Below are 25,645 nucleotides of genomic sequence, written 5' to 3' on the forward strand. Positions count from 1 at the left end.
AACTTTTTTTAACAATAAAGTCACAAATATATATTATCCCTTATAATACCAAAAATAATACCAAAAAAACTTTATTATACAATATTTTTAGAGTTTGCAGATGTTAAGAAATGATAAGTTAAATTTTTTTCAAAATTCTTAAATTTTAAAGATAAACATTACCTTAATGTTCAATTAAATTGAAAAAATGCATATTTTCTGTTTCTAAATCTAAAATTTCAACTCATCTTCAAAAACAAAATTATTTTTTGATCGTAATTTAAATTCAAATTAAGTATTGATTAAAATTTCCTATAATGATTTTAATGAATTGTAATATATAAAAATTTGAAGTTATTTAATAAATCTTAATTAAAATTAAAGATTAAGATACGTAACATTTAAAGCATTTTTTTAGCTATATTTTTTGGAACGTCTACAATTATATTCGAATTAGTTGTTTTTGAATTTTCTTTTTTCTGTTTAACTTTTTTTAAAGTATTTATATTTTTATGTGTCTTTGAATTATGATGGATACTTGGATTTATTTCTTTGGGCATATTGATTTTAGATTGACTATTAATTGTCCTTAAACATGAATTATCTTCATATATTTTATTAGAAACAATACGTTGATATTTGCTTATAAAATTATTATTTTTGTCTTTATGTGAATGATTTTCAATATTTTTATAAAATTCTGTATCGGAAGATGAACTAGCACTTGTTTTTGCTTTCTTTTTAGATCTTCGAGGTTTTATATTTGAAGAAATGTCTAGTGAATAATCTATCTACATTTTTAAATAAGATTAAAACAAATTATACAATAAAATAGTTAAACCTTTTTTCTTTTTCTTCCTCTCATACCGATTTCTATGTTTGGATCTTCAAATGCATTTTCTAGATTATTATTTTCATTTACAATTTTATCCCAGAAATCTATATCTGCGTTTTTTAGTTCATTAGCATTTTTAAAATTTTCATCTAATTTATTTATAGAAGATTCCCAAACTTTAGCAAAAGAGAAAGAGTCTACAGAATTCCGATTAATTTCTTTTAAAAGATCATTTTCGCTTTGAATTAACAAATTCTCTATTTCATTATCATTATAATGTATTTCTTGATCATCATTTTGATCTTCAAAAAGACTTTTAGCACCAAAACTAAGAATAGACTGATAATCAATAGCAGTTTCACTTTTTTCATCCATACTTTCAATTATCAAATGATCTAATACCATTTTACGCCTTGCTTCTTCTAATATTTTTTCTATAATAATTAATATAAACTCATTAAAGATTCTATACCTTCTGCTGTATTTCTTGTTATTAATATAAATACTAAAACATTTTTGGTTTGTCCTATCCTATATGACCGTGATATAGCCTGAATATCCTGATGAGGATTAAAATCAACATCGTATATTATAATAGTATCAGCTGTTGCTAATAATAATTAAAAAATAAATAAATAAATATTAATTGTTTACCTAAGTTAATACCTACTCCTCCAGCTCTTGTAGAAAGTAAAAAACAAAATAAATCAGAGTCTTTTGCATTAAATTTATCAATTCTACGTTGACGATCATATGTCGGTGTTTTTCCATCCTATAAATATATAAAAAACAAAAATTTAAAATTTAAAAAAAATACAATTCTTTCTAACTTATATCCCATGTAATTTAACCAATCTTCAAGAATATCCTAAAAACATTAACTAAAATTTTTATTTTGAAAAAAATACCAATGTTAAAGTGAATTGGCAGAAAATTAAAACTCTCCTACCTCTTTTTTTCAAATTTGGAAATAATTTACTAAGAAATTTCAATTTTGCAGAAGCCTTAACCATCCTTTCATATTCTAAGTGCTCATCGGATGTCTTTTCTTCAACGTTTGGATTATAAACATATGGATGTGATAATACTTTTCTAAGTTGTAATAAAATATTTGAGAGTGCTGTATTATTATAATTTGTTAAAGGCCGTTCAGTAGTTGATTTTGACATTATTGACATAAGTAGTTTTGCATTTTTAGATAAAATTAATTTATATAAATTTTTTTGAAGAGACGACATTGTTACAGGAAGTATAATTTCCAATTTTTGCGGTAAAGATTTAAGAACATCCAACTTTGTTCTACGTAATAGTAAAGGTCTAAATAAATTATTAGTTTGAAAAATAATAGAAAGTTATAATACCTTAGAATATCATGCATTTGAGATACTTTTTCAGATGTCATATTTAAATATTCAAGACTTAGTTTAGTTGCATCAAATTTTTCTGGCTCTAAAAACCTATAATTTTAAGTAAAAAAAAAAAAAGAAACCTTATACTGTAATAAATTAAAAAGTTCTTTAACATTGTTTTGTAATGGTGTTCCTTTAGCAATTAATAGTCTAAAATAATATAAAAACTATACCTGTAAGGATAATACGATTCTGAGATTTATAATTAATCAATTTTTTAAATAGTAAAGAACGTTCATTTTTTAAACGTTGTCCTTCGTCTACTATTAAACATTCCCAATCAAAATTGCTTAATATTGAATCAGTTATAATTGTATGATAACTAGTTAAAACAACATGACATTTAAGATCTTTGCTAAATTGTGGATGAAATAATTGATATTGACGCTACAATAGATTAAAATATGACAATATTGTTATAAATACTTGCTATAATATCTCTTTGAATTTTCTCACCATGATACGCAACAACATGGAGATAAGAATTCCATTTTGAAAACTCTCGTTTCCAATTAGATATTGTAGAGTTTGGTGCAACTATTAAAAATGGCCACCTTTCCCATTTATGAAAAAGCACTGAACATAAAGATATTATCTGGATTGTTTTTCCTAAACCCATCTCGTCTGCTAATATTACAGATTTCCCCTTTTGACACATATAATATAGCCAATTAAGTCCTTCTTTCTGATATTCCATAAGTTTACCTCCTTGTATATATTTTGGTTGATTTTTTATTTCAAGATCAGAAAATGGAACACTTTTCATAACTCTAGATAGTCTAATATTTCTATTAAGACTATGTATATATTGACTTTCAACAAATTCTATGTAAGCATTTTTAAAAGCATTCCAGCGAGACGAATTATGTTGAGGAGCTTTTTCCCACGTTACTATATAATTAGATTAGGTTTCTAATATGAAAATTAAATTTTTATACCATCATTATATTCTAAACCTTTCCATTTACATAACGCACGATCTACAGTATTTATTGCTTCTATTTCTTCTTCTTTACTTTTAAATATCCTTTGAATCCTAGACTGACCATTGTTGTATATAACATCGAAAATAATATCAACAGTACAATAATCTTCAGGAACAACATCTTCAATGGCTTGGATAGAAATATTTTCTTGAAGATCAAAATAACTTTTTATTTTTGAAATACCAGATAACCAAAGTCCAGATACCCATGCAACTCTTAAATAAGACTGTGTTTTAAATTTTACAAGATATTCCCGATACCATTCAGTATAATCTAAATTTTTTTCATTTATAGAAATGTCAATAGATTCGCTAGCAGAAGAAATCCTCCATCCCAAAATTTTATCTATATAATATGGATATTTTATACATTCGTTACAAGTCCAATCTTGAACATAATTATTAATATGAAATATTTTAGATTCTTTGTTTTTATAGAATCTTTCAGGTAAATGATAAAAATGACATGCACGATAACATCTATCACATCTCCAAAGCAATTCTTTTGAATTATTTAATATAAGCTCAGTATCTTTTTCTATTTTTTTTAATTCAGAGACATTATCATATGCAAATCCTTTTTGTGAGATATTAATGAGCTTTAAACAATTTTCGCCAACTTTTCCACAAATATAACATCTATTTCTTAATTTTAAAGATTTTTTTAATTCCGTACAATAATAACATTGAAAAACATATTCTCTATCAGTGACAAGCGTTAAAACAACAATTTTGTTAGTTCTAGATCCCATACAATCTTGATGATACGTTATACTACAACTTTGACAAGGTACGAGATCTTTAGATCCGCCACATTTTTCACAATACGGTTTATGAAAATCCATAAAGTCTTTAAGTACAGGAAAAAATGCAATCCCTAATCCCTTTTTATCCTTCTTTAGTGTTTTTAAAAGCATTTCAGATGACTTATTTTTATATAACTCAGAAGATATATTATCATCTGAAGATTCATATATATTTTCTTTGTAACTTATAACATGATATTTATTACGATTTGATCTTCTTATTTGAAACTTATTATCTAATTTTCTATATTCTTTTGGCACCTTTTTTTCTAAAGTTTCGAAATTATATGATAAATTTATTTTTGCTTTAGAGAATAAAACTTCCCCTAATCCTATATTTTTCCATCTAGATGACAAAAAGATGTCATCTTCATCATCCTCATCTTCTTCATCTTTAATATTAGTACTTAAATCACTAGATAATACTTTTTTTAAGGAAATAATTGGCAATTCACTTTCATATGGCTTAGATGAACATTTTTTTCCAATAGTAAGAATATCATCAGATGAATAGTAGCTTTCTTCCGAAATTTCTTTATCTATACAATCCTTATCCAATAAATTTGTTTTTTTTATATAATTTTGTAAAGCAATATTTCCTTGATGATATTTAATAATTTGTTCAGAATTAGCCTAGAATAATATTATAAATTATAATTTATATAATGAACAATTTATTAAATACTTTAGCTTTATATCCACCATTAAATAAAACAATATATTCTTTCCATTTTTTAGAATTTGTGCTTATTTCTGTAATTATATGTTTTACAGCATGTTCAGTAGGATCATAATATATTCCTTCTTTTGGTATAGCTTTTGAAATAATAACAAAAAAGTCTGAAGTTTCGAATAAATTTTGATAAGACTGATTTTTGGAATAACATTGATCAAAAAAATAATGAGTTGAATTTTGTATATTAGATATTTTTTTTTCATTCACAAGATATTCCGATGACTTTTCACTAAAATCATCTTTTAAAATATAAAAGAGCTTGTCTTTATTTTTATAAAACGAATTATAATTATTTAATAATGTTAATTGATTGTTTTTAAAATTATGTTCAGTTTCTGATAATACTTGAGAAAAACTTTCCTTTTTGTCAAAAGAAACATCATTTTTCATCAATTTCATTAGTTTAGTCTTCATACGTCTTTTAAAAATAAGTTAATTATTGATTCAACTTTAAGAACATAGTTAAATTCTTAAACCATTGATTTTATAAACTTGCTAGAAAAAAAATAAAAGTTTTCTTTATTTGTGTATAAAATTATATCATTTTTATAGAAATATTATTTTAAATAATTATGTTTATAGTTCACTATATAAAGGTGTCATTCGAAACGATTTTTATTTATGATTATATATTATAAATTCAAAATAAATGGTTTTTGTATAAAATCATGGATAAGTTCTATTTTTAAAAATATTCAATTAAGTAGTATTTTTTTTATTATTAATATTTTTTTACAATTTTAGATAAAAATTTGTTATATCAAGATTCTTTAAACAAAAAATATTTTTCAAACCATTCAAAATCAATTGTTGTAAGATGTAAAAAAAAAAGAGATAATAAGTTATTGAAAGAATATATTTATGGAAGAGCGCCAGTTTTTGCTGCTTTAAGTGCAAATAACAGAGAAAAATTTTATAAATTATATGTTTATGGTAATAAAAAAGAAGAGTATACTATATATACAGTTGTTTTAAAAATTAATATTGTATAAGTGATATTTTGAAAATATCAATGTCGATGTCTATTCCTGTTGAATACGTAGAGAATAAGGGTATTTTGAATAATTATTCTTTTAATAGACCACATAATGTATGAATTATGAATTCTTTTTCTATTTTTAAAATTTTGTAGGGATTTATTTTGGAAGCATCACCAATACAATGTTTATCGCTTAGTACGCATAAAGAATTTCTTGATTTTCAAATCAATTATTTAAACGATAATGAATCTAAAATACCAAATAATTTACATTATAAAAATTATATAAATTTATGGCTTCTTTTAGATGAAATAACAGATCCAATGAATATGGGAGCTATCTTAAGAAATGCATATTATTTTAGACTTAATGGAGTGATTCTTTCCGCAAAAAATTGGTAATATTTTTTTATATATTAACTCATAATAAATATAAAAGTGCACCTTTATCACCTGTTGTAAATAAGGCATCTTCAGGTGCATGTGAATTCCTAAAAATATTTAAAACGTCTAATCCATTATCTCTTTTACGTTTACTTAAAAAAAATAATTGGAAAATAGTTGGCGCTGTATCACCATCTAAAAAAGCAAATAAGATTTTAACAATTTCATATGATGAACTATATATACATCTTTCTGAATCACCCACTTTATTTATAATGGGAAGTGAAAGTAATTCCTAATAATATATAAACTAGTATTTAATAAAACCCAGGTAAAGGTATAAGAACATTAATTATAAATGAATGCGATTTTCTAGTTACCATTCCATCCTTACAACTTCCTTTTTCTATAATAGATTCTTTAAATGTATCTAAATAATATTTATATGTATATGAAATTTATTTTTATTAGGTATCTGTAGCTTCTGGAATATTAATTTCAGAATTTGTAAAAATATCAAAAATTAAAAAAAAAATTCAAATTTCATGAAATATTATATTTTCAACATAGTTAATAACTATAAAAAAGTTTATTATTTATAGATTTATTTATAAAGCTATATACGGAAATCATTTCTAAAATTCTGTATGAAAGCAGTGTAAAGACTCGTTTTCCGGTATAGTTTTAAGTTTGCCATTTAAAGAATCAAAATTATTCTTTTTAAATATTTGCGCAATATTTGTCTCTAATAATTATATTGTTATTAGTATTCTTTAGATATATTTTAATAACCTTCAAAAAATTCACTTGGATAAAAAATATCAGAATCAGATTCTTGAAAAATATCTTTAAAGCATTTTTTTTTATTACTATTCTCATATTCGTGATCTAATTGGAAAATCTTCATTAAAGTATTATGTTTGTTTGCTAAATTTAAGTTTTTTTGAGCGAAATTTAAAACAATATCTGATGTAATATTGTAACCTTTTACTTTTGCACTTCGGGGTAACTTTCCCATATATATAGGCATTCCTTCCCAAAAAAATTGACCATAAAAATCCAAATCATTATTTTCATTATTTGGTTGTGTTGTTTCATTTGCTTCATTATATGTCTTTTTGTTGAAACATGAAAATGAATAACATGATTTTGATTGTTTGTTTAAATGTTTTTGGGAATCATTAAAAAAGTGAAAACACATTCCAAAACTCTAAATGTTAAAATTCTTTCAACATTAAAATAATTAACCTGACTTTGATTTTATAAAAAAAATAATTTAATATTTTAATTATAATATACTTAATATTATATTGAAACTTAATCCATTATTCATCATTAGAAATTAACCAAAAACAAAATGCAAAACTAAATAAATTCGTCTTTCCTTAAACTTATTTAATATTTTTTTTCCCTTTTTAAACATATTTAATTTTAGATCAGCGTGCATCACTCATAATATTAGAGTATTTAAAATTTGAAATAATAATATAAAAGCATCCATTTTTAAATTCTTATATATTAAATATATAAAAAAAGATAAGATTTTATTATTATAAATAATATATTCCCTTTATTTTTGCTTGTTATTTATTTAAAATATATTATATTAATATGTATTTTCATTTGTAATAAAAAGTGATATAAAGTTATTTCGAAATATAATATAGAAAGAAAAGTTGAACTTTTAGAGCTGTTTTTATTTAATCTTTTATTTTGCAATTTTCTTTTTTATCGAAAAACAAAATCATTTTTTGTATTTTAAGTTATATTTATAAAATAATAAAATATCTCTTCAATTAATATGGTAGTGTTTAAAATTTTTCAAGTTTTAAATATATTAAATTTAAATCATAATTGTAACTTAGGAATACTATTTTATCTAATATATATATATATTGTTTTTCAAAAATAAAAAGATATCTTTCTAAAGTAACATCAATAGCTATTATAGATTATTATAGATCATTTTCTAACCTACTTACTACGTATTATTTTATAGAATATTTTTTAAAATATTCAATTTATAACATGAATTTTATGACTATAACTTTAAAAAAATCTATTTAAAATATAAATATATGTTTATATGTATTTTTTTATTTAAAATATAAAATTTTAAAACATTATTCTTTTTTGTTTTAATAATTAGAATTTGAAATGTTTCGAATTATTCAAATTAATTTATAATTTTTATATAAAAATTTCTTAACATTTCATACAATATTGAAATTAAATAACAAGAAAAAATAATACACAAAAACAAAAACGTCTGAAACTATTTTTATTATCTATATGCGTGTTTCTTTAATTTATTATAGGTGAAACATATTGATAAAATTTTATCTATGGAAACGCGAAAAGATACGCCAATTGCTAACTTACAACATATACCACCAGCAGCATATATTTCTCGTGAAGCAGCTGTGTCTGTTATTTTATCATCAATTACAGAATTTAAAAATTCTTTTTCTGTTCCTTTAGATCTTTCTCCAAAGGTATTGCAACTGATTAATGAATTCCTGGACTACATTCTTTTGGTTTTTTTAAAAGCATCTCAATCAATTAATATTTCATGTTTGAGGAATGCTATATCAAATGAATTACCAACACAACTTGGTGTAGAAGCGATGTCTGAAGCAGAAGCAGAGTTGCAAACATATATTGATGAACATATGACAAACGAATTAACTTCTGATAATTATCAAGAAGTTAGTTGGAGTTTGGATGATATTTGGAATAAAGCTCGTGTAAAATGTATGATATATTCTACGTTAGGTGATCAAGAAAAAGAAAATTTTTCTAATGCTACGTGGGTTGACGAATTAATATCTCCTTCTATTGCAATATATACTACATCAATCCTTGAATTTATTGCAGAGCATATACTACTTGTTGCAGGAAATGCATGTCGTCAAAGGTTAAATGAAACTAAAAGTTCATTTCCAATTGTTGAAGAAAGCGATCTAAATAAAGGACTTGAATGCGATAATACAATAATATCTCTTTGGAATAGATGGAAGTTTACAGATAATTTTATGAATTTAAAAACCAATGAAAAAAATTTAACTAAAGAATCTATTGTTACTGTTCCAATTTTTCTACAAGAAAAAATTAGCACATATAAAGAATATGAAGATACTAAAGCAAGATTTAACAATTTGGGGCATGAAATAGATGAAAATATTGAAATTAATACTGATACCGCAAATACTGATATATGTCATAATGAATTTAGTCACGAAATATCAGCTCATAAATTAGAGAATTCTGATTATACTACTTTTTTCGATAATCAAACAAATTTAATTACACCTATAAAGAATGTTTCTATGAATATTGATACTAACGGAAGATTATCTATTTATCAAAAAGACGAACAAAACAAACGATTTCATAATCTAGAAATACTAGAACAAAATAAGTTAGTTGACCGGAAAATTAATTCTAAAACAATATCTTCTAAAGTGGAAGACAAATATGAAATAAATTCTAATGAAACCCAACAGATTTTGTCCCCAAAAAAGGTTCATTTTTATTTTTTATATAAATTATTTGTAATTCTAATTATATAATAGAAAATATTTCGTTCATTTAGTTGTAAAGAGAAAAGTTTAATAAATTCTTCATTTACTTCTAGAAGTAGCAATCAGGTATCTAAAAAGATCGAGTTTTATAATAATATATTAGGGGTTGTAACAAATACTTCAATTTTAAAGAAACATTCAAGTACAAATTTGCTTAAAAACAATGTTTCTTCCGAAAAATCTCTTAAAAAAATTTTTATATCTGATTCTAATATTTATAAGAATAAGTCTTCTCTTCTAGAGACTATGTCCATCACCAATGATATAAATGGGAATTCTATGGATCCATTTAATATAAATTCAAATGATCAGTTTTCAAATATTGTATTGAAAAATCAAAATAATTTTGTAGAGAATGAAAAGTTATTAGGAGAAATTCAAAAGCTTTCATTAATTGATCAGGATAGAGAACATACTTTAAACGAAAAAAAAAACATTCATCAAGATTTTTTCATTCATAATTATAATGTAAATGATGCAAATAGTCGAAATTTTGTTTTACCTCATAATCATTCTTGCAATTCATTATATAATGAAATATCACCTAGCTACAAGGCACAAAAACTTGAACAAGATGTTTGTAATTCATCTACAAGTCTTGTGGATAAAGATTTAGAAGCAATGATATATGCAAAAAATCAAAATGTAAATGATACATCTTTTTTAAAAACTAAAAATAATTATCTTTATCCTATTAATCCCAATTTTTTATCAAAAACATCTTCAAAAACTCAGGCAATTTTCCCAATAGATAAAATTAAACATGACAATTCTTTGATATCAGAAATATCAGCATTAGATAATCATTTAAAATCTAGGTAAAGTTAATGATTTCTATTTATTTTAATTTAAGATTAGTAGCATTTTATATAAAAATACAAATGAGTTAAATTCCAACTGTTTTCAAAATAGAGCAGAAAATAAAATCGATGATAAAAACGAGCTCTTTGATAAACTTGTAAATAGTAATACAACTATGAAAATAACTTTAAATACAGAAAGTTTAAGTGAAATTGATGTAAGAAAACTGTACGGTTTTTAAATAGGTTTTATCTCATATTTATTAGTTTAACGCAGAAAAATTATATCAAGAAATCCATTATCATACAGATATTTCAAACATTTCAAATTCGTATAATAAAAACCTCATAAATAAATATTGTGATAGTATCGAGTCTAAGAATGATTTTGCTTTTAATGATGACACAAAGATGCTTACTCCAAAAGAATTATTGGCATCCGATTCGTTAAATTCTTCTTTACCTAAAAATAAACAGGTTAAATTAGAGCCTCGGGAACCGACTATTCCTGGGAAATCAACTACTGATTCTCTTAGAGAATTTTTAGAAGAAACATCTTTTGATGAAATTCATCATAATTCATTTTTGAATTCTAAACCTGTTATTAAACATGATTTCTTATCAAAATCATTTAATATGAATGGGTTTGATTATTGTAAGTCTATTTTGAAGTCTTTGTATAACGCTAATATATAAAAAAGTATCAAAAGGAAATGAATTTGATGATTATAAAAACAATGATGATTTAGATGATTTATTAAAACCGTATTTGAAGATGCATCAAAAAAAAGAAGAATCTTTAATTGAATTTTTAAAAAATTCAGATCCTATTAATATAGAATATTCAATATCTAAAGACAATCCACATATGTTTGTAAACTCCATAAGATCTCAAAAGTTGGTACCATTAAATAAAAAAAAAAACAAAAGCTTACTTAGAAAAACACAATCGTCAAAAGATTCACCTGTAATCTTGGAAAATAATCTACTTCAAAAAAGTAGTAATTATTTAGGCATAACATCTTCAAATTATATTAAGAATACTTTTCCAGACAATCCATATCAAACACCAGAATCTATTGAAAGAAAAAATCTTCCACTTTTAGACGATATTTCTTTAAATTCTTATACTTTTTCTTCTCAAGACTTTGATCATAGAAATCCTGGTTTTCAAAGTTCAATAAATTATAAAAATGATTCTATAAATGAATCAAATTCTGATGACTATTCTTTCGGACTTATTGATTTTAAAAAAGCAGAAATTGAACATAAAGAATCTTTGACCGATTTTTTAAAAAATACTTCTTTGAATTATAATGATAAAAATTTTATAAATGATTCCTATACATTTAAAAAAAAAAAAGGCATATTTTCTAAATGGATGAAAAAATAGATAAGATTAAAAAGGGCTTCTAAAACATAATATCTATTTACTGGACTTATAAATATTAATTTTCTGAGTAATATAGTAAATTATTGAAAACCTATTGTAATTTGCAAAATAGCTAAAATATTTTTGAATATTTTTATATAACTATGGGCAATAAAATATTGTAGAAACATTTTATGATTACTGTAAATATAAGCATTTTTATTTTTAAAAAAGTCTCTATTTAGTTATATAGAATATATTTAGATTGGTGGAGTAGGTCGTGGCATATTTTGAGGTGCAAATGGAGGTTGTTGATTAGGCTGTGTTTGAGGTATACCAGGCGGTGGAATGGGTAATGGAGCAAATCCTCCAGAAAACGGTAAATTTAAACGAGCTACAAACAATTAAAATGTTCCATTCTATGAAATGTTCATATATACGTGGTATACCAAATGGCGGTGGAAATGGCATTCCAGGCATAGGTGGCGGTAGTGGTGCATCAAGCATACCAGGACGTGCTAATAAATAATTATATTTATAAGTAAAAAAATACAGTTACTTACGAGGCAATCCTCCTGGAACACCTGATATTGGTGGCGCTATATATTAATAAAAAGTACATATATTTTTTGAATCATACGTGGTACTCCAGGTATCATAGGATGAGGAAACATCCCAGGAATTGGCGGCATAATTGATTGATTTTCATAAGCCTTAGTTATAGAATCAATAACATTTTGTGCTTTTTCATGGCTTATTTCTGATGCATTAAGTTTAAAATCATATTATAAAACAACTTTACCTTGATAATATTCTCGGACATTTGTAATATGATTTTTTCCTGCATTATGAGCCTTTCTAACAGAAGCAGAGTCATGTGTTAGAAATACATCACAGTAATCACAATAATCTTTATATGATTCAGTTAAATTTCATTTACGATGATTTACTTACAACGTGGCATTTTAACAAATTTATGAAACTTTAAATGTATTTCTTTAAAACTGAATATAAAAAGGATATGTTTTTAAACAAAGAGTGATATTTCTTAAATATTAATTAAAAATATTAATTTTGGTATTAATGATCAAAAGTTTATTTTTAAAAATCGTTAATCGACAATAAAGAATATAAAAATGAAATTTCTTTTTTAAAAGAAGTATATAGTGATATATGTATTTATAATGGATTTGAAAATGCATACAATGAATATTGTCTTATAAAACAATCTAGAATATATGTATATAATTAATTATTATTTTAGATGATTATCTTTTTCCAACATTTGCTTAATGTATTCACAGGAGATCCCTATATCTTTTGAAACTTGAAAAACTTGCTCAATCTGCTGCTTCATTTTTTCAAAATGTAGTTTATTTGTCTGTATATCTTGCAAAATAATATGTCCATTTTCTGCAATAGATAATTTTATTTTAAAATTATCATAAATTGTTGAAAAAAATATTTCAATCCCTGGGCCTTTTTCATAAAATGTTATTATGTTTATGTTTGTTTCGTTTTTTATAGACGTCTTGTATTTAACCTGATCTAATAAAAAATTTTTACATGTATTATCATTTATATAGCTTTCAACAAGAGTCTGAAAAACAGTATATTTTCGAAGTATCTATCGAAATAAATTCTATGAGTATATTATTGAACAATATACCTTTAAAACAAAATGAATATGTTCAGGATGATAAAAAGGAATACACTTCACAATATGTACAGGAAATAATGTGGATTTTTCTATAGTATAAAATTGATCTTGAGTTAATGAAGAAGGTAAGTATATCGTTCTTTTTGTATGTATAGGTAATGATTGAGAAGTCTTATGTAACGTTAGTAAAAAATAAATATAAATATTAAAAATACTAAAACAGTTTCATAAATTAAATCGTTACTATCCTGGAAATCTTTAAAAAGAACAGAGGTATCATTCAATCCAATGATTTCAGAAATTTTTTTGATATCTTCCAAACACATTACAATAGGAGGATCTAATATCATTACAAACTGACATGAGAATGGCAAATCAGATGAAGTTATTATCCATTCATGCTCATTACTGTAAAATCATTAACTTTCTAAAATTATATAAAAGACATACTTTGATAAATTAACTTTTTGATTCATCCAGTCAATGTTAAGAGAAAAAATAGAAGAGAAAGTAGGATCATACTCCTGAGCCTCTATTATTACTCTCCACGACTTCTGTTCAACAAAATGATGATGTCTTTGTTTCCAATACCAAAGACTTAACCCTACAATATTTGCTACATCAAATTCAGGCTTTCCAGATTTCTCACATAATACTTCTTCAGAATCAGAATATATATCAAGCTCATAATCATAAATTTTTTTAAGAGATAAATATAAAGATTTAATAATAGAAAAAAGATCCCATATAGGTGGAGATGATAAGCGATCAAGACATGTAAGACGTTGAAAGTTAGTTTCAAATAAATTTAAACGATATGAATCAGAAAAATTAGCTAGAAGAATAGCATCTGTAGATGGCGAAAAATATTGTCCCCCAGAAGAATCTGCCCATGTAGTTGCAACACGAATAACTTTCCAGTAAATAGAAAATTTTTCTAAATCTATCTATAAAATCTTAATTTAAAATAAAGCATTTTTATTAAAATTACATCAATCACTATAATTTTTCCTCCAAGACTAAGTGTTACACCATTTTCATATTTATCATGAAAACACTCAAAACCTTCTTTCTTACCAAGAGCTTCCAATGCTTCTGGACTAACAAATTCATTTTTTTGTGTTTTTTTAAATGTATCAATTAATATATCTATTATTTTAGAAGGAGTCATGTCAGTGCTTTTTATTTGTTCTTCAAATTCTAAAAGTATTTCATTTGAACATGAATTATATTTATTAGAAATATCATTTTCTTTTGACATTTTATCTTGTTTTAAGATTTATATATATATTAATATTCATTCAATCATGAATAAATTGTCTTTTTATAATGATATTTCAAAATATGTTAAAAATCTGAAAGATTATTTTTGAATAAAATTTTTCAATTAAATAAAATTGACAAACAATATAGATTTTTCATAATATAATAGTTCTTTTAAGTACTAAAATCGTATTAGATTGCTCTATAATAGTCTCTAGTTATTTTTCTGTTTTAGAATTATCATAGATTTAAAATCTCGAAAGTATTTAATAAAAAGTATATTTAAAACAAAAATATAAAAAAAATAAAAAATGATAGTATTTAAATATTTTTATAAACCATTTAAAACAGTATAAAATAATATTTCAAATATTATAAATTATTTTAAAAGTTTAGTACTCAATAATGGAAAAAATAAATGAAAAATGAATAATAATTCTAAATTTGAAGAAACTTTCTCAAAATATCAAATAATTATACATAAAACCTCAAATTTTTATTTAATTATTTCGTTTAAATTCTGAAAATAATTTAAATTAAAATTTACTAATATTATAAAAATATAGTAAAAATTTTGCATTTAATCTAAAGATAAATGTAAATACTAAAGCATGCTTAAATTAGTATATAAATATAAATATAAATAAATATAAATAAATATAAATAAATATAAATATTAGGGAGAATTGCTAAAATTAAATATATAATTTTGATAAAGTAATGAATGTAGTTTTTTGTTATGAAAGTATGAAGAAAAAATAATAAAATTGAATCTAGAGTTCATTCCTTGTCTGAAAAAATTGTTTCCATCATAATGCTACACACTTGATATGGATCCACATTGGATGCTGGTCGACGATCTTCAAAATACCCATAACCCTGTTTTGCACATATACTCGGAATACGAATACTTGCAGAACGATTTGCAACTCCATATGTGAAGCTATCAATATGAGCAGTTTCATGAGTTCCAGTGAGGCGCAAAATATTATCATCTCCGTAAACTTTAATATGTTCTTTATGTTTTTTCTCAAGTTTTGAAATTGCTTCTAAAATATGCTCTATACCGCCCTCCTTTCTCATCTCTAGAGACGAAAAATTCGTATGACATCCAGAGCCATTGAATTCTTTGATAGGTTTGGGATGAAAAGATATTTTAATATCAAATTCCTCCGCAATTCGCATTAAAAGATACCTTGCAATCCAAAGATCATCTCCCATAGTAACACCAATACATGGACCGATTTGGAACTCCCACTGAGAGGGCATAACTTCTGCATTAACACCTGATATATTGATTCCTGCATAAAGACACATTCGATAGTGCATTTCTACAATATCTCGACAATAAACTTTTCCTGTTCCAACACCACAATAATATGGCCCCTGCGCTGCAGGAAACCCCCCACGAGGCCATCCATATGGTAAGCCATATTTATCTAAAAATGTATATTCTTGTTCCATGCCAAACCAAGGCTCATGTTTATCGTATTTTTTAGAAAGTAATGAACACTTATGACGATAATTGGATTTATTTGGAGTCCCGTCTACATTCCAGCACTCTGTCATAACAATAATATTATTTCCTTGACGAAATGGGTCCGGATAAAATGCAACTGGACGTAAATATACATCTGAATCATGACCTTTTGCTTGCCCTGTTGATGATCCATCAAAATACCAATCTACGAGATCTGAAATACTATCTGGTCTCTTACTAAGTGTTTTTGATTTAGAACGTAATTCATTTGATCCATCAATCCATACATATTCTGCTTGAATTTTACCATTTTGATCCAATTCCATATAATCTAACTATATATTTTATATTAGCTTAAATTCATATAAATTTAAATAAAAATTATATTTTACTTGTGTTCTCCATTCTTTTTTATGTTTTTTCATCCTAAAATTTAAGATAAAACTATATATTTTTTGATCTGTTTTTTTACATTTCAATTGATTACAAACCCTATAAAACTAAACCTAACTTAAATATTTTTATTTAGGATTAGATTAGGTTTGTCAATCAACGTCATGATTTAGCAAATAATTAAATGATTTTACAATTGATTTCAATGAAACAGTATATTTTTTAAATTTTTTGTGGTTTCTTTTTTGTCACTGAGTTTTTTTCCGGAGAATATCTTTAAGATTAAACATTATAGATTAAAAACAAAATTTATAAAAAATGGGGCACAATCCAGTAATTGCAGCAATTCTTGGAACAATTGGAACCGTAAGAGGATTATTTTATTGCTTATATGTTTTTTATTTTTTAGATTATGTGGTGTGTTCAGTTAATTCCTCAGATTATTGTAAATTATCTTCGACATAATACAACTGGATTACAGCCGCTTATGTTATTGCTTTGGTCTGTTGGGGGAGTTTTTATGGGTATTTACAATATTTCACGTAATTTGAATATTCCATTGCAATTACAGCCACAATTATTTATGGTTTTGTGTTTTATTACATGGGGACAATGTCTTTATTATGAAAATGTATATTTTTTTTATTGATTGAAATGTCTGATATACATAGAAATGGCCTTTAAAAAAATGTATATTTATTTTTTTTCTCACAGGAACTGCATGTGGACTTGTTGAAACAATAAGCATTCTTTATATAAAAGCAAGATGACTATTTTTTCATTCTATTTAATGTATCTAATATTAAAAAGAAATTAATAGTTCGAAGGATCGAATGGCCTATTAAAACTGTAGGTGTGATTTCTTCTATTTTGGTTTGTGTTGGGCTCCTTCCCCCATATTACGATATTTATATTCATAAATCAGTTCGAGGGATTTCATTTATTTTTCTTTTGGTAGACATGGGGGGTGCTGTTTTTTCATTTCTTTCTTTACGTACGTTTATGTATATTTTTTTTGTTTTTAATAATATAATATACTAGTATTTGAACCAAAAATAGATGTTCTTGCTGCTATTTCATATTGTATAGTTGTTATTCTTGAACTAGGTATAATGTTATGTGATTATTGTTTCAAATTGCTAGGATGGAGAAAAAAAAGAAAATGGAAAAAAAAGCTAACTCAAGAAAGACTAAAAATACCTTCAGATTTAAATATTCAAGTGGAAACGTAGATTTTAAGAAAATAAATAAAAATACATTAATTATATATATAAGGATAATTTTATTATTATTTTAGGAAAACGGGTAATCATTTTAATGTTACTACTGTTATTGACATATCTCTTTATAAAAATTTGGAATCTAAAATGTTGATGTTTTATGTTTTAAATGAATTTCATTTTTGTTGATATTTATTCAATGATCAAAAATAATCATAAAGTTTCATGACTATTTATATTTTTCAAATAATAATATAAATTATCATTTAGATTTTAATACATGTAAATATTTTATTTATTAATAATTTACATAATATTAAGTTATGTTAATTTTTTTGTATTTTGACTAAAGTTTATTAAGTCCTAAAACTTATGATGAAATACATTAATTTAGAATTTGTTTTAACATAAATCAAAATAATTATAAAATAATTATAAAATAATATATAAAAGATTATAAAATTTATAAATTATTATTAATCTATAACTATGAATTAAATAAAGTTTATTTGCACATTAAGAAAATTATAGTTTCATAAAAAATCTTTAAACATACGAATCAAAAAATTCTAAATCGTCAATAAATATCTTATCATTAACATTACACTCTTGATATTCCTGTTTAGTCTAGCAATAATATATCTTTATAAATCATTAAGTAGAATTTCTTAATCTTTTTTTAAAAAATATATTATCTACAAAAATCAAAATAAAGAACTAAATAAACATAAATCGCTTATAATAAAATTATTAAATAAATTGTAAACCCTATTAAAACATATAAAAAAACGCAATTGCTATCTTATAAAACAATATTTTAATAACGCTTTAACGACACTTTAATGGCACTTTCTAAATTTAGTGTTATTTGCATTATTTTTCCTTTTGATTGAAGATTGTACTAAGAGTGTTTCAAATGTAATGCATGGCAAAAAAAAAGTAATCCAAAAAACAGACAATTTAAAAAATAAAGCAGTACAATTTCTAAACCACTTGATAGTTACTCGATAATCCAATAAAAAATAAACCACCGTTTAACCTTTACTTTTTGCATTGTCAAATATAAATTATATGTTTAAACTAAAATACCAATTTTTTTCAATAAAGCTAAGTTAAATAAGGGTTATACTGTATAAAAATATAATTATATGTTCTTAAAGATACATCATCTATCTAAAAATTCCATTAAAAACCTACAAAGGTCTACAAAAGTCCATAAAGGCCTGGCAGAAATAAGACTAATACATACCCAAAATATTGTATTCATTGTAATTACTGTATTCAATGCCAGAAATATCTTCATGTTAAACATACCTCTGTTAATATAGACAAGTTTTGTCTTTTAGTAACTTATTTTTTTTTAAACACCCTTTAGCAAACAAAACAGTATATCATTAATCATTTTCTTAGAAAGACAAAAACTGCTTGCTATCATTCTACATCGTCAACTCATATTATCAATCCACGATCTCAATCTACAGAGTCATACACAGATAGTAATACATAGTAGGATATATAGTAATATACGTCAATACACTATCACTCAAGAGTCGCTCCGATATCATTCTCATTGTATATTTATAATGTATTCAGTGTGCACTCGCTGTAAATTCACTGTGCACCTAATGTACACCTACTAAACATTAAATATGTATGTGCTGCAGATGCACTGTGTGCTTTGACAATGATGGGGTTAAGTAAAAGTGGGAAGTGAGGTAAACTCATTCTCTTCGAGTACACGCTCAAGCTCTGCATGAATTCGTGGTAATTGCTGTGAGTGTACCAGTAGTCGCTCCTCTAGGTCTTCTAGCACAATGTCATGTGTCTGGCTATCCAGATTCAAGATGATCTGTCGTACTGTTGGATCACTATCCTGTTAGTTATCCTTTTTTTCAGTCTTAGACGCCTACCACTCAATCAAAACACCTGTTGTGTTAGTATAAATTATCTAATACTCAAATACATTTACCTTTGGTTGCCCGTGGCATATTTGTATGTCTTACGTATGTTTCACTTTCTTTTAGCCTCTTTCACCTGTGTCCTTATGACTTTGATTTGATCTTTAAGTGAATAATTTTAGCTAATTTTTATTCAACCTTTACTTTTTATATACTATTTTTAGTCTGTTTTTAGCCTTCTTTTATTCTGTCTTTAGTTTGATATTTGTCTTGATTTAACTTTGCACTTTCTTGTATTTCACTTGATCCTTATCCAGTATTTGACCAATGTTTTACTCTGATTTTGCTTGATATTCTAGTTATGCTTTACTTTGTATTTAATCCTAGTTTCTTCTATTTCACTAGTCTTTAGCCTTATCTTTCGCCTATTTCTTGATTTTCTCTTTAATCTGCCTTTAACTTGTATTTTGTTCAGTTTCTAGAAAGCCTTTAGCCTGATTTTCAACTCCGTATCTAATCTACTATCTAAGATACTAATTAAATTATCACTTAGGAGACTATTAAGTTGCTATGTAACCAGATCGAAGTCTATTTAACCGAACTAAGCCTTGTATTTGTTCGTATCTCACTTAGTAGTTATCTGTCTTTGTTCAACACTTCACTGATCCTTTATAGTGCAATTCAGCCCACTCTTCAACTTTTTATTTTGCCTTTTGTTCAACTGATATCAGCAGTAGTCTCACACTTTGTCTGGTACTTCCTGCTTTAATCTACCAATAAAACAAGACTTTATGTTTCTTAATATGACACTCTTTATCCTATCTTTAACTCGTTACCTGCTATTCTGTTTGTTCTTGCAGTTTCTTCACAACTTAGTCGTAGCTTAGTCACTGTTTTGTCGTGTATTTACAGTGTATTCACAGTGTATTTAAAGTATATTATACTGGATTTTCTCTGTTTCTGCAGGTCTTTTACCTTTATCTTTATTGTTTTTTGCCCACTCTTTAGCTTACTTTTAATCCAGTGTTTTTTACCAGTATTTTGCCGGTGTTTTATCAATGTTTTTTAGGATGTTTTCCTATGCTTTTCCCTGTATTTATCCTTATATTTTCCTTTATTTATCCTCTATTCCTCCTTATGTTTACCCTTATTATTCCTCTTATTACTCTTATTTGCTTATCTCTGCAGTCGTTCGTTTACAACGGAGATTTCGCCGTATCTCTCGAAAGTCAAGTCTATAATCTACCTTTGGTGCTTTAGCGTATTACTGCTATGTAAAACGCCTGTCAATAGTATAATAAATACGTAAATGCATTAGCATAATGCATTAGTCTATAACATGTAACATGTACCACAATGTATACATATACAATATATGTATATAATAGATAGTATAATACATAACATATAAATGTAAAATATATACCATATAACACGTAGCGTATTGTATATAACATATAGTATATAGTGTAGAATGTGTAGTCCATAATGTATATTGTATACTGCATAGCATATACTGTCACTGTGCTATCAGAGATACATTTGCAGATCCACTATATATTATATATTGGACATATGCATATATACTAGATTATACATCATACACATTACATTATATAATATATACCCTCTATGCTTATACACACTTTGCTTATACACACTTTGCTTATACATGATTATATATAGTATACAATAAGTATAGAGTATAGAGTATATATACTATATATATACTATGCGTGAGAGTGTACTATACATACCATACACTCTATACGTATCATAAAATTATATATTGTATATACTATACATGTGCTATCATACTATACACTATACACACTGTACACACTGTACATACTATATATATTCTTATACTATTCATACCATAGATATACTGGCACACTACGCACTACAGTACACACATCAGACAGTGCACACACTGGACAGTGCACACACTGGACAGTGCATACACTAGTGATCATTTACACGGCATACATACTACCTATACTATACTGTATCTACGATGCATTATACACGTTATGCTATATACTGTGCTGTATTATGCTCTGTATACAGTACACTACACATCTTACGCATACTACATATTATACACATTGCGCATACTGTATATTATACATATATCAGACTGTATACAGCGTACACCCTGCTGTACGCGTTATGCATACTCTATAATATATACTCTAGATATATCATACATAATACACAACAAACACTACACATTGTGCCGACTATATATTATATACATGCTATATACACAGTGTATGTGCAGCATATGTTCTATGCCCGTTGTATGTGTATATACATATACATAGTATACCTGCGATTTACGGATTATATGGATAGCATATGTAGCATTAGCATATACACAACATGCGCATATAATCTGAAAAGTATACAATACATACTGTATATTCTGTATACGTGGAATGCGTGCACAGAACAGCGTAGAATATATACCATATAGCATACAGCGTATAGTATGCAAGGCATTAATGTATAACGCATAGTATACACATTATGTCACGTTGTATGCGCATTATATCTGCATTCTATGTGTAATATGCAGAGTTGTCTACCGTCTGGTACAGATAGTGTGGTGCAGATAGTGTGATATGTCTACGCATTCCATGCAAACTATGCACAGCACACAGACTATACATGCTGCATATATATGTTATCTATGCAGATTCTACGCTACTGTCTGCGACACATCTGCGCTCTGCCACACACAGCATACGGCTGCACTGCACTGCAGCATACACACACATACACTATACACTATACACTATATGCTATACACTATATGTTATACACTATATACTATGTACTATGACTATGTACTATGTGCTATATGCTATATATGTTATATACACACTATCCATTATGTATACGCAGTATATGCACGGTATATGCAGTGCACGGCGTGTGCACGGAGTGCGCAGTGCGGGACATCGCAGCAGAAAACATGCACGTGCAGTGGACAGACACACATACAGCGTCTGCATGGAACAGAGTATATACATGTATACATGTATACATGTATATATATATATGCATACACGTCTACGGCGGCATATACCGCGTTATAGCATAGATTATGTGTATACCACCGCGTGCACATTTATACACCGTACACAGCCATACGCATGGCCGTACGCATAGCCGTACGCATAGATAGCACAGATAGCATATACAATCAGCAGAGTATGCATATAACGCGTGTGTAGTGCGCATACAATGCATACACAGCACATATACAGCGTATATAACACGCATACACAGCGCACACAATGTATATACAGCGCACACAATGTATATACAGCACATACACTGCATATACAGCGTATATACAGCATATACACCGCGCACACCGCCCTATGGCATGCGCGCAGTGCATAGAGCGCTATACATGCGTCAGTGTGGGGCATTGTGCAGTGTGCGCTATGGACATACACTGTGCATATGTGCAGTGCGTTGTTGCTATACGTGCAGTATGTATGCACGCAGTATGCGCAGTGTGTGCACGCAACGCATAGCATACAACGCACAGCATATATGTGTGGTGTATATATATAGCACATCTGTACAGCATACACGCGTTATATACACAGTGTACATGCACAGTATGCACACAGCCGACTATATGCTATATGTGTTGTATATACTGCATGCGCTGTGTATGCAGTGTGCACATACACCGCGTTGTATGCGCTGTGTATGCAGGTATGCACATGTTATGCAGTGTATACGTTACATGGTGTATGCATAGTGTATGCGCAGTGTGCACGCATTATATGCTGTGCGCTGTATGCGTTATGTATGCGCGTTGTATGCGTTATGTATGCGTCATGTATGCGCTGCATGCTATATGTGCTGTGTTGCATACGACACGCATAGTATATACACATAGTGTGCACTGCATGCCTAGTGCAGGCGCATCTGGACGCGCGGTGTGCACTGTATGCAGCACCAGCCTGTGTATGCGCCGCAGATACGAAGTATATGCATTACACATGTATTATATGCGCACTCTGTCGACTATATGCACTGTGTATGCGTTGTATGCATTGTGTGCGCTGCCATGCTGTGTCTGCACTATCTGTGTTATACGCTCTGTTACGCTCTGTATTATGTACACGCCATGCACACCATGCACCGTATACACCATGTACACCATGTACCCGTATACTATACACGCTATATACTATGCACACTGTACACTACACTGTACACTACACTATACACTGCGTTATGCACTGCGCATACTACACGCCACACTGTGCGCTACGCTGTACGTCCGCTGTTGCACGCTATATATGCATGCATGCATCGGGACACCTGGGCGATGGGCGTCCGCATAGGCATCAACGGGTAGGCCGCATTACTCTAGCGGTGCTGACGGCGCAGCTTTGGCCGCATCGGCCGCATTGTTCTGCGGTATGTCTCGCCGCGCTGCCGCTGTGCTGACCGCCAGAAACGCTCTCTGCAGCACCGACCTCGAGGTGGTCGCCGTGAACGACCCCTTCGTCACTGCCGACTACATGGCATACATGTTCCAGTACGACACCGTGCATGGCCGCCACGGCGGCACCGTCGCCGCCCAGTGCGGCTGCCTGCTTGTCGGCGGCCGCACAATCAAGGTCTTTGCTGAGCGCGACCCTGCAAACATCCCGTGGGGCGCATGTGGCGCAGAGTACGTGGTGGAAGCAACGGGCGTGTTTACAGCCGTCGCCGACGCGAGGAAGCACCTGACGGGCGGTGCGCGCAAGGGTGAGCACAGAGCAGAGGCAGGCCCAAGGCTGAGGAGCAGTCGTGATTAGCGCACCGTCGGCAGATGCGCCGATGTATGTCTGCGGGGTGAACTTGGACGCGTACGACGGGTGCGAGAACGTCGTGTCGAATGCATCGTGTACAACCAACTGTCTTGCGCCGCTGGCAAAGATCATTCATGAGTATGGGACACGTAGCGGCACTTGGCGCTGAGGAGGGCAGCAACTTCGGGATCGTCGAGGGACTGATGACGACGGTGCATGCCGCCACGGCGACGCAGAAGACCGTCGACGGTAGGATGGCAGCCGCACCCGCCAGGGCCTCACCTTATGTGTTTGTGTTGCAGGGCCGTCGGCAAAGGACTGGAGAGGAGGGCGGTCGGTGTTCGGAAACATCATCCCGTCGTCAACGGGAGCGGCGAAGGCGGTCGGGAAAGTGATTCCGGAGCTGAATGGGCGGCTGACGGGGATGGCGTTCCGGGTGCCCACAGCGAGTAAGTAGAGGCGGGCACAGAGAGCGCAGAGCGTTTACGGGGCCAGACGTGTCGGTCGTGGACCTGACGGTGCGGGTCGAGAAGGTGCGTGCGCAGGCGTGCGCAGCCAGGGCGCAGCGGGACAGAGTAACAGGCATAGGCGACGTCGCTGAACGAGATCAAGGAGGTGATCAAGAAGGCAGCGGAGACGCATCTGCAGGGGATCATGGGGTATACGGAAGAAAGCCTGGTGTCGTCGGACTTTGTGGGGCACACATGTAGCTCTATCTTTGACGCGGAGGCAAGCATTGAGCTGAACAGCCGCTTCTTCAAGCTGGTCTCATGGTATGACAACGAGTGGGGCTACAGCAGGCGTAAGTAGACGCGGGGCAAAAAGAGAAGGGAGTGACAGGGGCAGGGATCTGCGACCTGATTCGATACATGGCGACGAAGGATGCAGAGGCAGGTCAAGTTTTGAGCGGGGGAGTGACTAAGCGGGCGCAGATATGCCGCTGAGGCGGGCAGGACACGCTGCTAAGCGTGTCCGTAAGCACTCGGGAGTTTGGCGGGAGAAGCAGTGCAAAAAGTATAAAAACCAGAAAAAA

The 25,645-nt window shown here is 28.7% G+C and overlaps 10 protein-coding genes across 10 annotated transcripts; 4 read left to right on the forward strand and 6 right to left on the reverse strand.

Moving 5' to 3' along the window:
• Positions 1–380: 380 nt before the first annotated feature.
• On the reverse strand, positions 381–5,164 carry T551_02073 (uncharacterized protein; the record flags this gene model as incomplete). Its single annotated transcript, XM_018374336.1, has 12 exons — positions 381–770; positions 821–1,248; positions 1,287–1,424; positions 1,469–1,586; positions 1,632–1,682; positions 1,723–2,131; positions 2,176–2,271; positions 2,311–2,356; positions 2,397–2,610; positions 2,633–3,114; positions 3,162–4,647; positions 4,700–5,164. The coding sequence occupies 12 exons, from the start codon at positions 5,162–5,164 to the stop codon at positions 381–383; spliced, it is 4,323 nt and encodes a 1,440-aa protein (XP_018229288.1).
• Positions 5,165–5,371: 207 nt separating this feature from the next.
• T551_02074 (RNA methyltransferase, TrmH family, group 3) lies at positions 5,372–6,662 on the forward strand (the record flags this gene model as incomplete). Its single annotated transcript, XM_018374337.1, has 7 exons — positions 5,372–5,453; positions 5,495–5,699; positions 5,744–5,840; positions 5,883–6,127; positions 6,169–6,401; positions 6,445–6,539; positions 6,585–6,662. The coding sequence occupies 7 exons, from the start codon at positions 5,372–5,374 to the stop codon at positions 6,660–6,662; spliced, it is 1,035 nt and encodes a 344-aa protein (XP_018229289.1).
• Positions 6,663–6,748: 86 nt separating this feature from the next.
• On the reverse strand, positions 6,749–7,314 carry T551_02075 (uncharacterized protein; the record flags this gene model as incomplete). The annotated part of the gene is made up of 2 exons (XM_018374338.1): positions 6,749–6,858; positions 6,906–7,314. The coding sequence occupies 2 exons, from the start codon at positions 7,312–7,314 to the stop codon at positions 6,749–6,751; spliced, it is 519 nt and encodes a 172-aa protein (XP_018229290.1).
• Positions 7,315–8,458: 1,144 nt separating this feature from the next.
• On the forward strand, positions 8,459–11,890 carry T551_02076 (uncharacterized protein; the record flags this gene model as incomplete). Its single annotated transcript, XM_018374339.1, has 5 exons — positions 8,459–9,637; positions 9,689–10,515; positions 10,559–10,715; positions 10,765–11,152; positions 11,199–11,890. The coding sequence occupies 5 exons, from the start codon at positions 8,459–8,461 to the stop codon at positions 11,888–11,890; spliced, it is 3,243 nt and encodes a 1,080-aa protein (XP_018229291.1).
• Positions 11,891–12,129: 239 nt separating this feature from the next.
• On the reverse strand, positions 12,130–12,833 carry T551_02077 (uncharacterized protein; the record flags this gene model as incomplete). The annotated part of the gene is made up of 6 exons (XM_018374340.1): positions 12,130–12,263; positions 12,310–12,387; positions 12,433–12,468; positions 12,510–12,629; positions 12,672–12,779; positions 12,824–12,833. 6 exons carry the CDS (start codon positions 12,831–12,833, stop codon positions 12,130–12,132), a joined length of 486 nt encoding a protein of 161 aa, XP_018229292.1.
• A 291-nt stretch (positions 12,834–13,124) lies between these two features.
• T551_02078 (uncharacterized protein) lies at positions 13,125–14,790 on the reverse strand (the record flags this gene model as incomplete). Its single annotated transcript, XM_018374341.1, has 5 exons — positions 13,125–13,496; positions 13,539–13,700; positions 13,745–13,937; positions 13,980–14,476; positions 14,521–14,790. The coding sequence occupies 5 exons, from the start codon at positions 14,788–14,790 to the stop codon at positions 13,125–13,127; spliced, it is 1,494 nt and encodes a 497-aa protein (XP_018229293.1).
• A 782-nt stretch (positions 14,791–15,572) lies between these two features.
• T551_02079 (glutamate--ammonia ligase) lies at positions 15,573–16,697 on the reverse strand (the record flags this gene model as incomplete). Its single annotated transcript, XM_018374342.1, has 2 exons — positions 15,573–16,607; positions 16,665–16,697. The coding sequence occupies 2 exons, from the start codon at positions 16,695–16,697 to the stop codon at positions 15,573–15,575; spliced, it is 1,068 nt and encodes a 355-aa protein (XP_018229294.1).
• A 286-nt stretch (positions 16,698–16,983) lies between these two features.
• On the forward strand, positions 16,984–18,074 carry T551_02080 (uncharacterized protein; the record flags this gene model as incomplete). Its single annotated transcript, XM_018374343.1, has 6 exons — positions 16,984–17,031; positions 17,075–17,296; positions 17,337–17,396; positions 17,476–17,659; positions 17,707–17,893; positions 17,963–18,074. The coding sequence occupies 6 exons, from the start codon at positions 16,984–16,986 to the stop codon at positions 18,072–18,074; spliced, it is 813 nt and encodes a 270-aa protein (XP_018229295.1).
• Positions 18,075–19,578: 1,504 nt separating this feature from the next.
• Positions 19,579–19,873, reverse strand: T551_02081 (TFIIH complex subunit TFB5; the record flags this gene model as incomplete). The annotated part of the gene is made up of 3 exons (XM_018374344.1): positions 19,579–19,753; positions 19,796–19,811; positions 19,855–19,873. 3 exons carry the CDS (start codon positions 19,871–19,873, stop codon positions 19,579–19,581), a joined length of 210 nt encoding a protein of 69 aa, XP_018229296.1.
• Positions 19,874–24,143: 4,270 nt separating this feature from the next.
• T551_02082 (glyceraldehyde-3-phosphate dehydrogenase) lies at positions 24,144–25,610 on the forward strand (the record flags this gene model as incomplete). The annotated part of the gene is made up of 10 exons (XM_018374345.1): positions 24,144–24,169; positions 24,206–24,235; positions 24,273–24,568; positions 24,606–24,750; positions 24,791–24,861; positions 24,915–25,061; positions 25,108–25,145; positions 25,201–25,414; positions 25,459–25,502; positions 25,545–25,610. The coding sequence occupies 10 exons, from the start codon at positions 24,144–24,146 to the stop codon at positions 25,554–25,556; spliced, it is 1,023 nt and encodes a 340-aa protein (XP_018229297.1). The 3' UTR covers positions 25,557–25,610.
• Between the last annotated feature and the right edge of the window lie 35 nt (positions 25,611–25,645).

Source organism: Pneumocystis jirovecii, assembly GCF_001477535.1.
Source record: "Pneumocystis jirovecii RU7 chromosome Unknown supercont1.9, whole genome shotgun sequence".
NCBI classification, from domain to species: Eukaryota; Fungi; Ascomycota; class Pneumocystomycetes; order Pneumocystales; family Pneumocystaceae; genus Pneumocystis; species Pneumocystis jirovecii.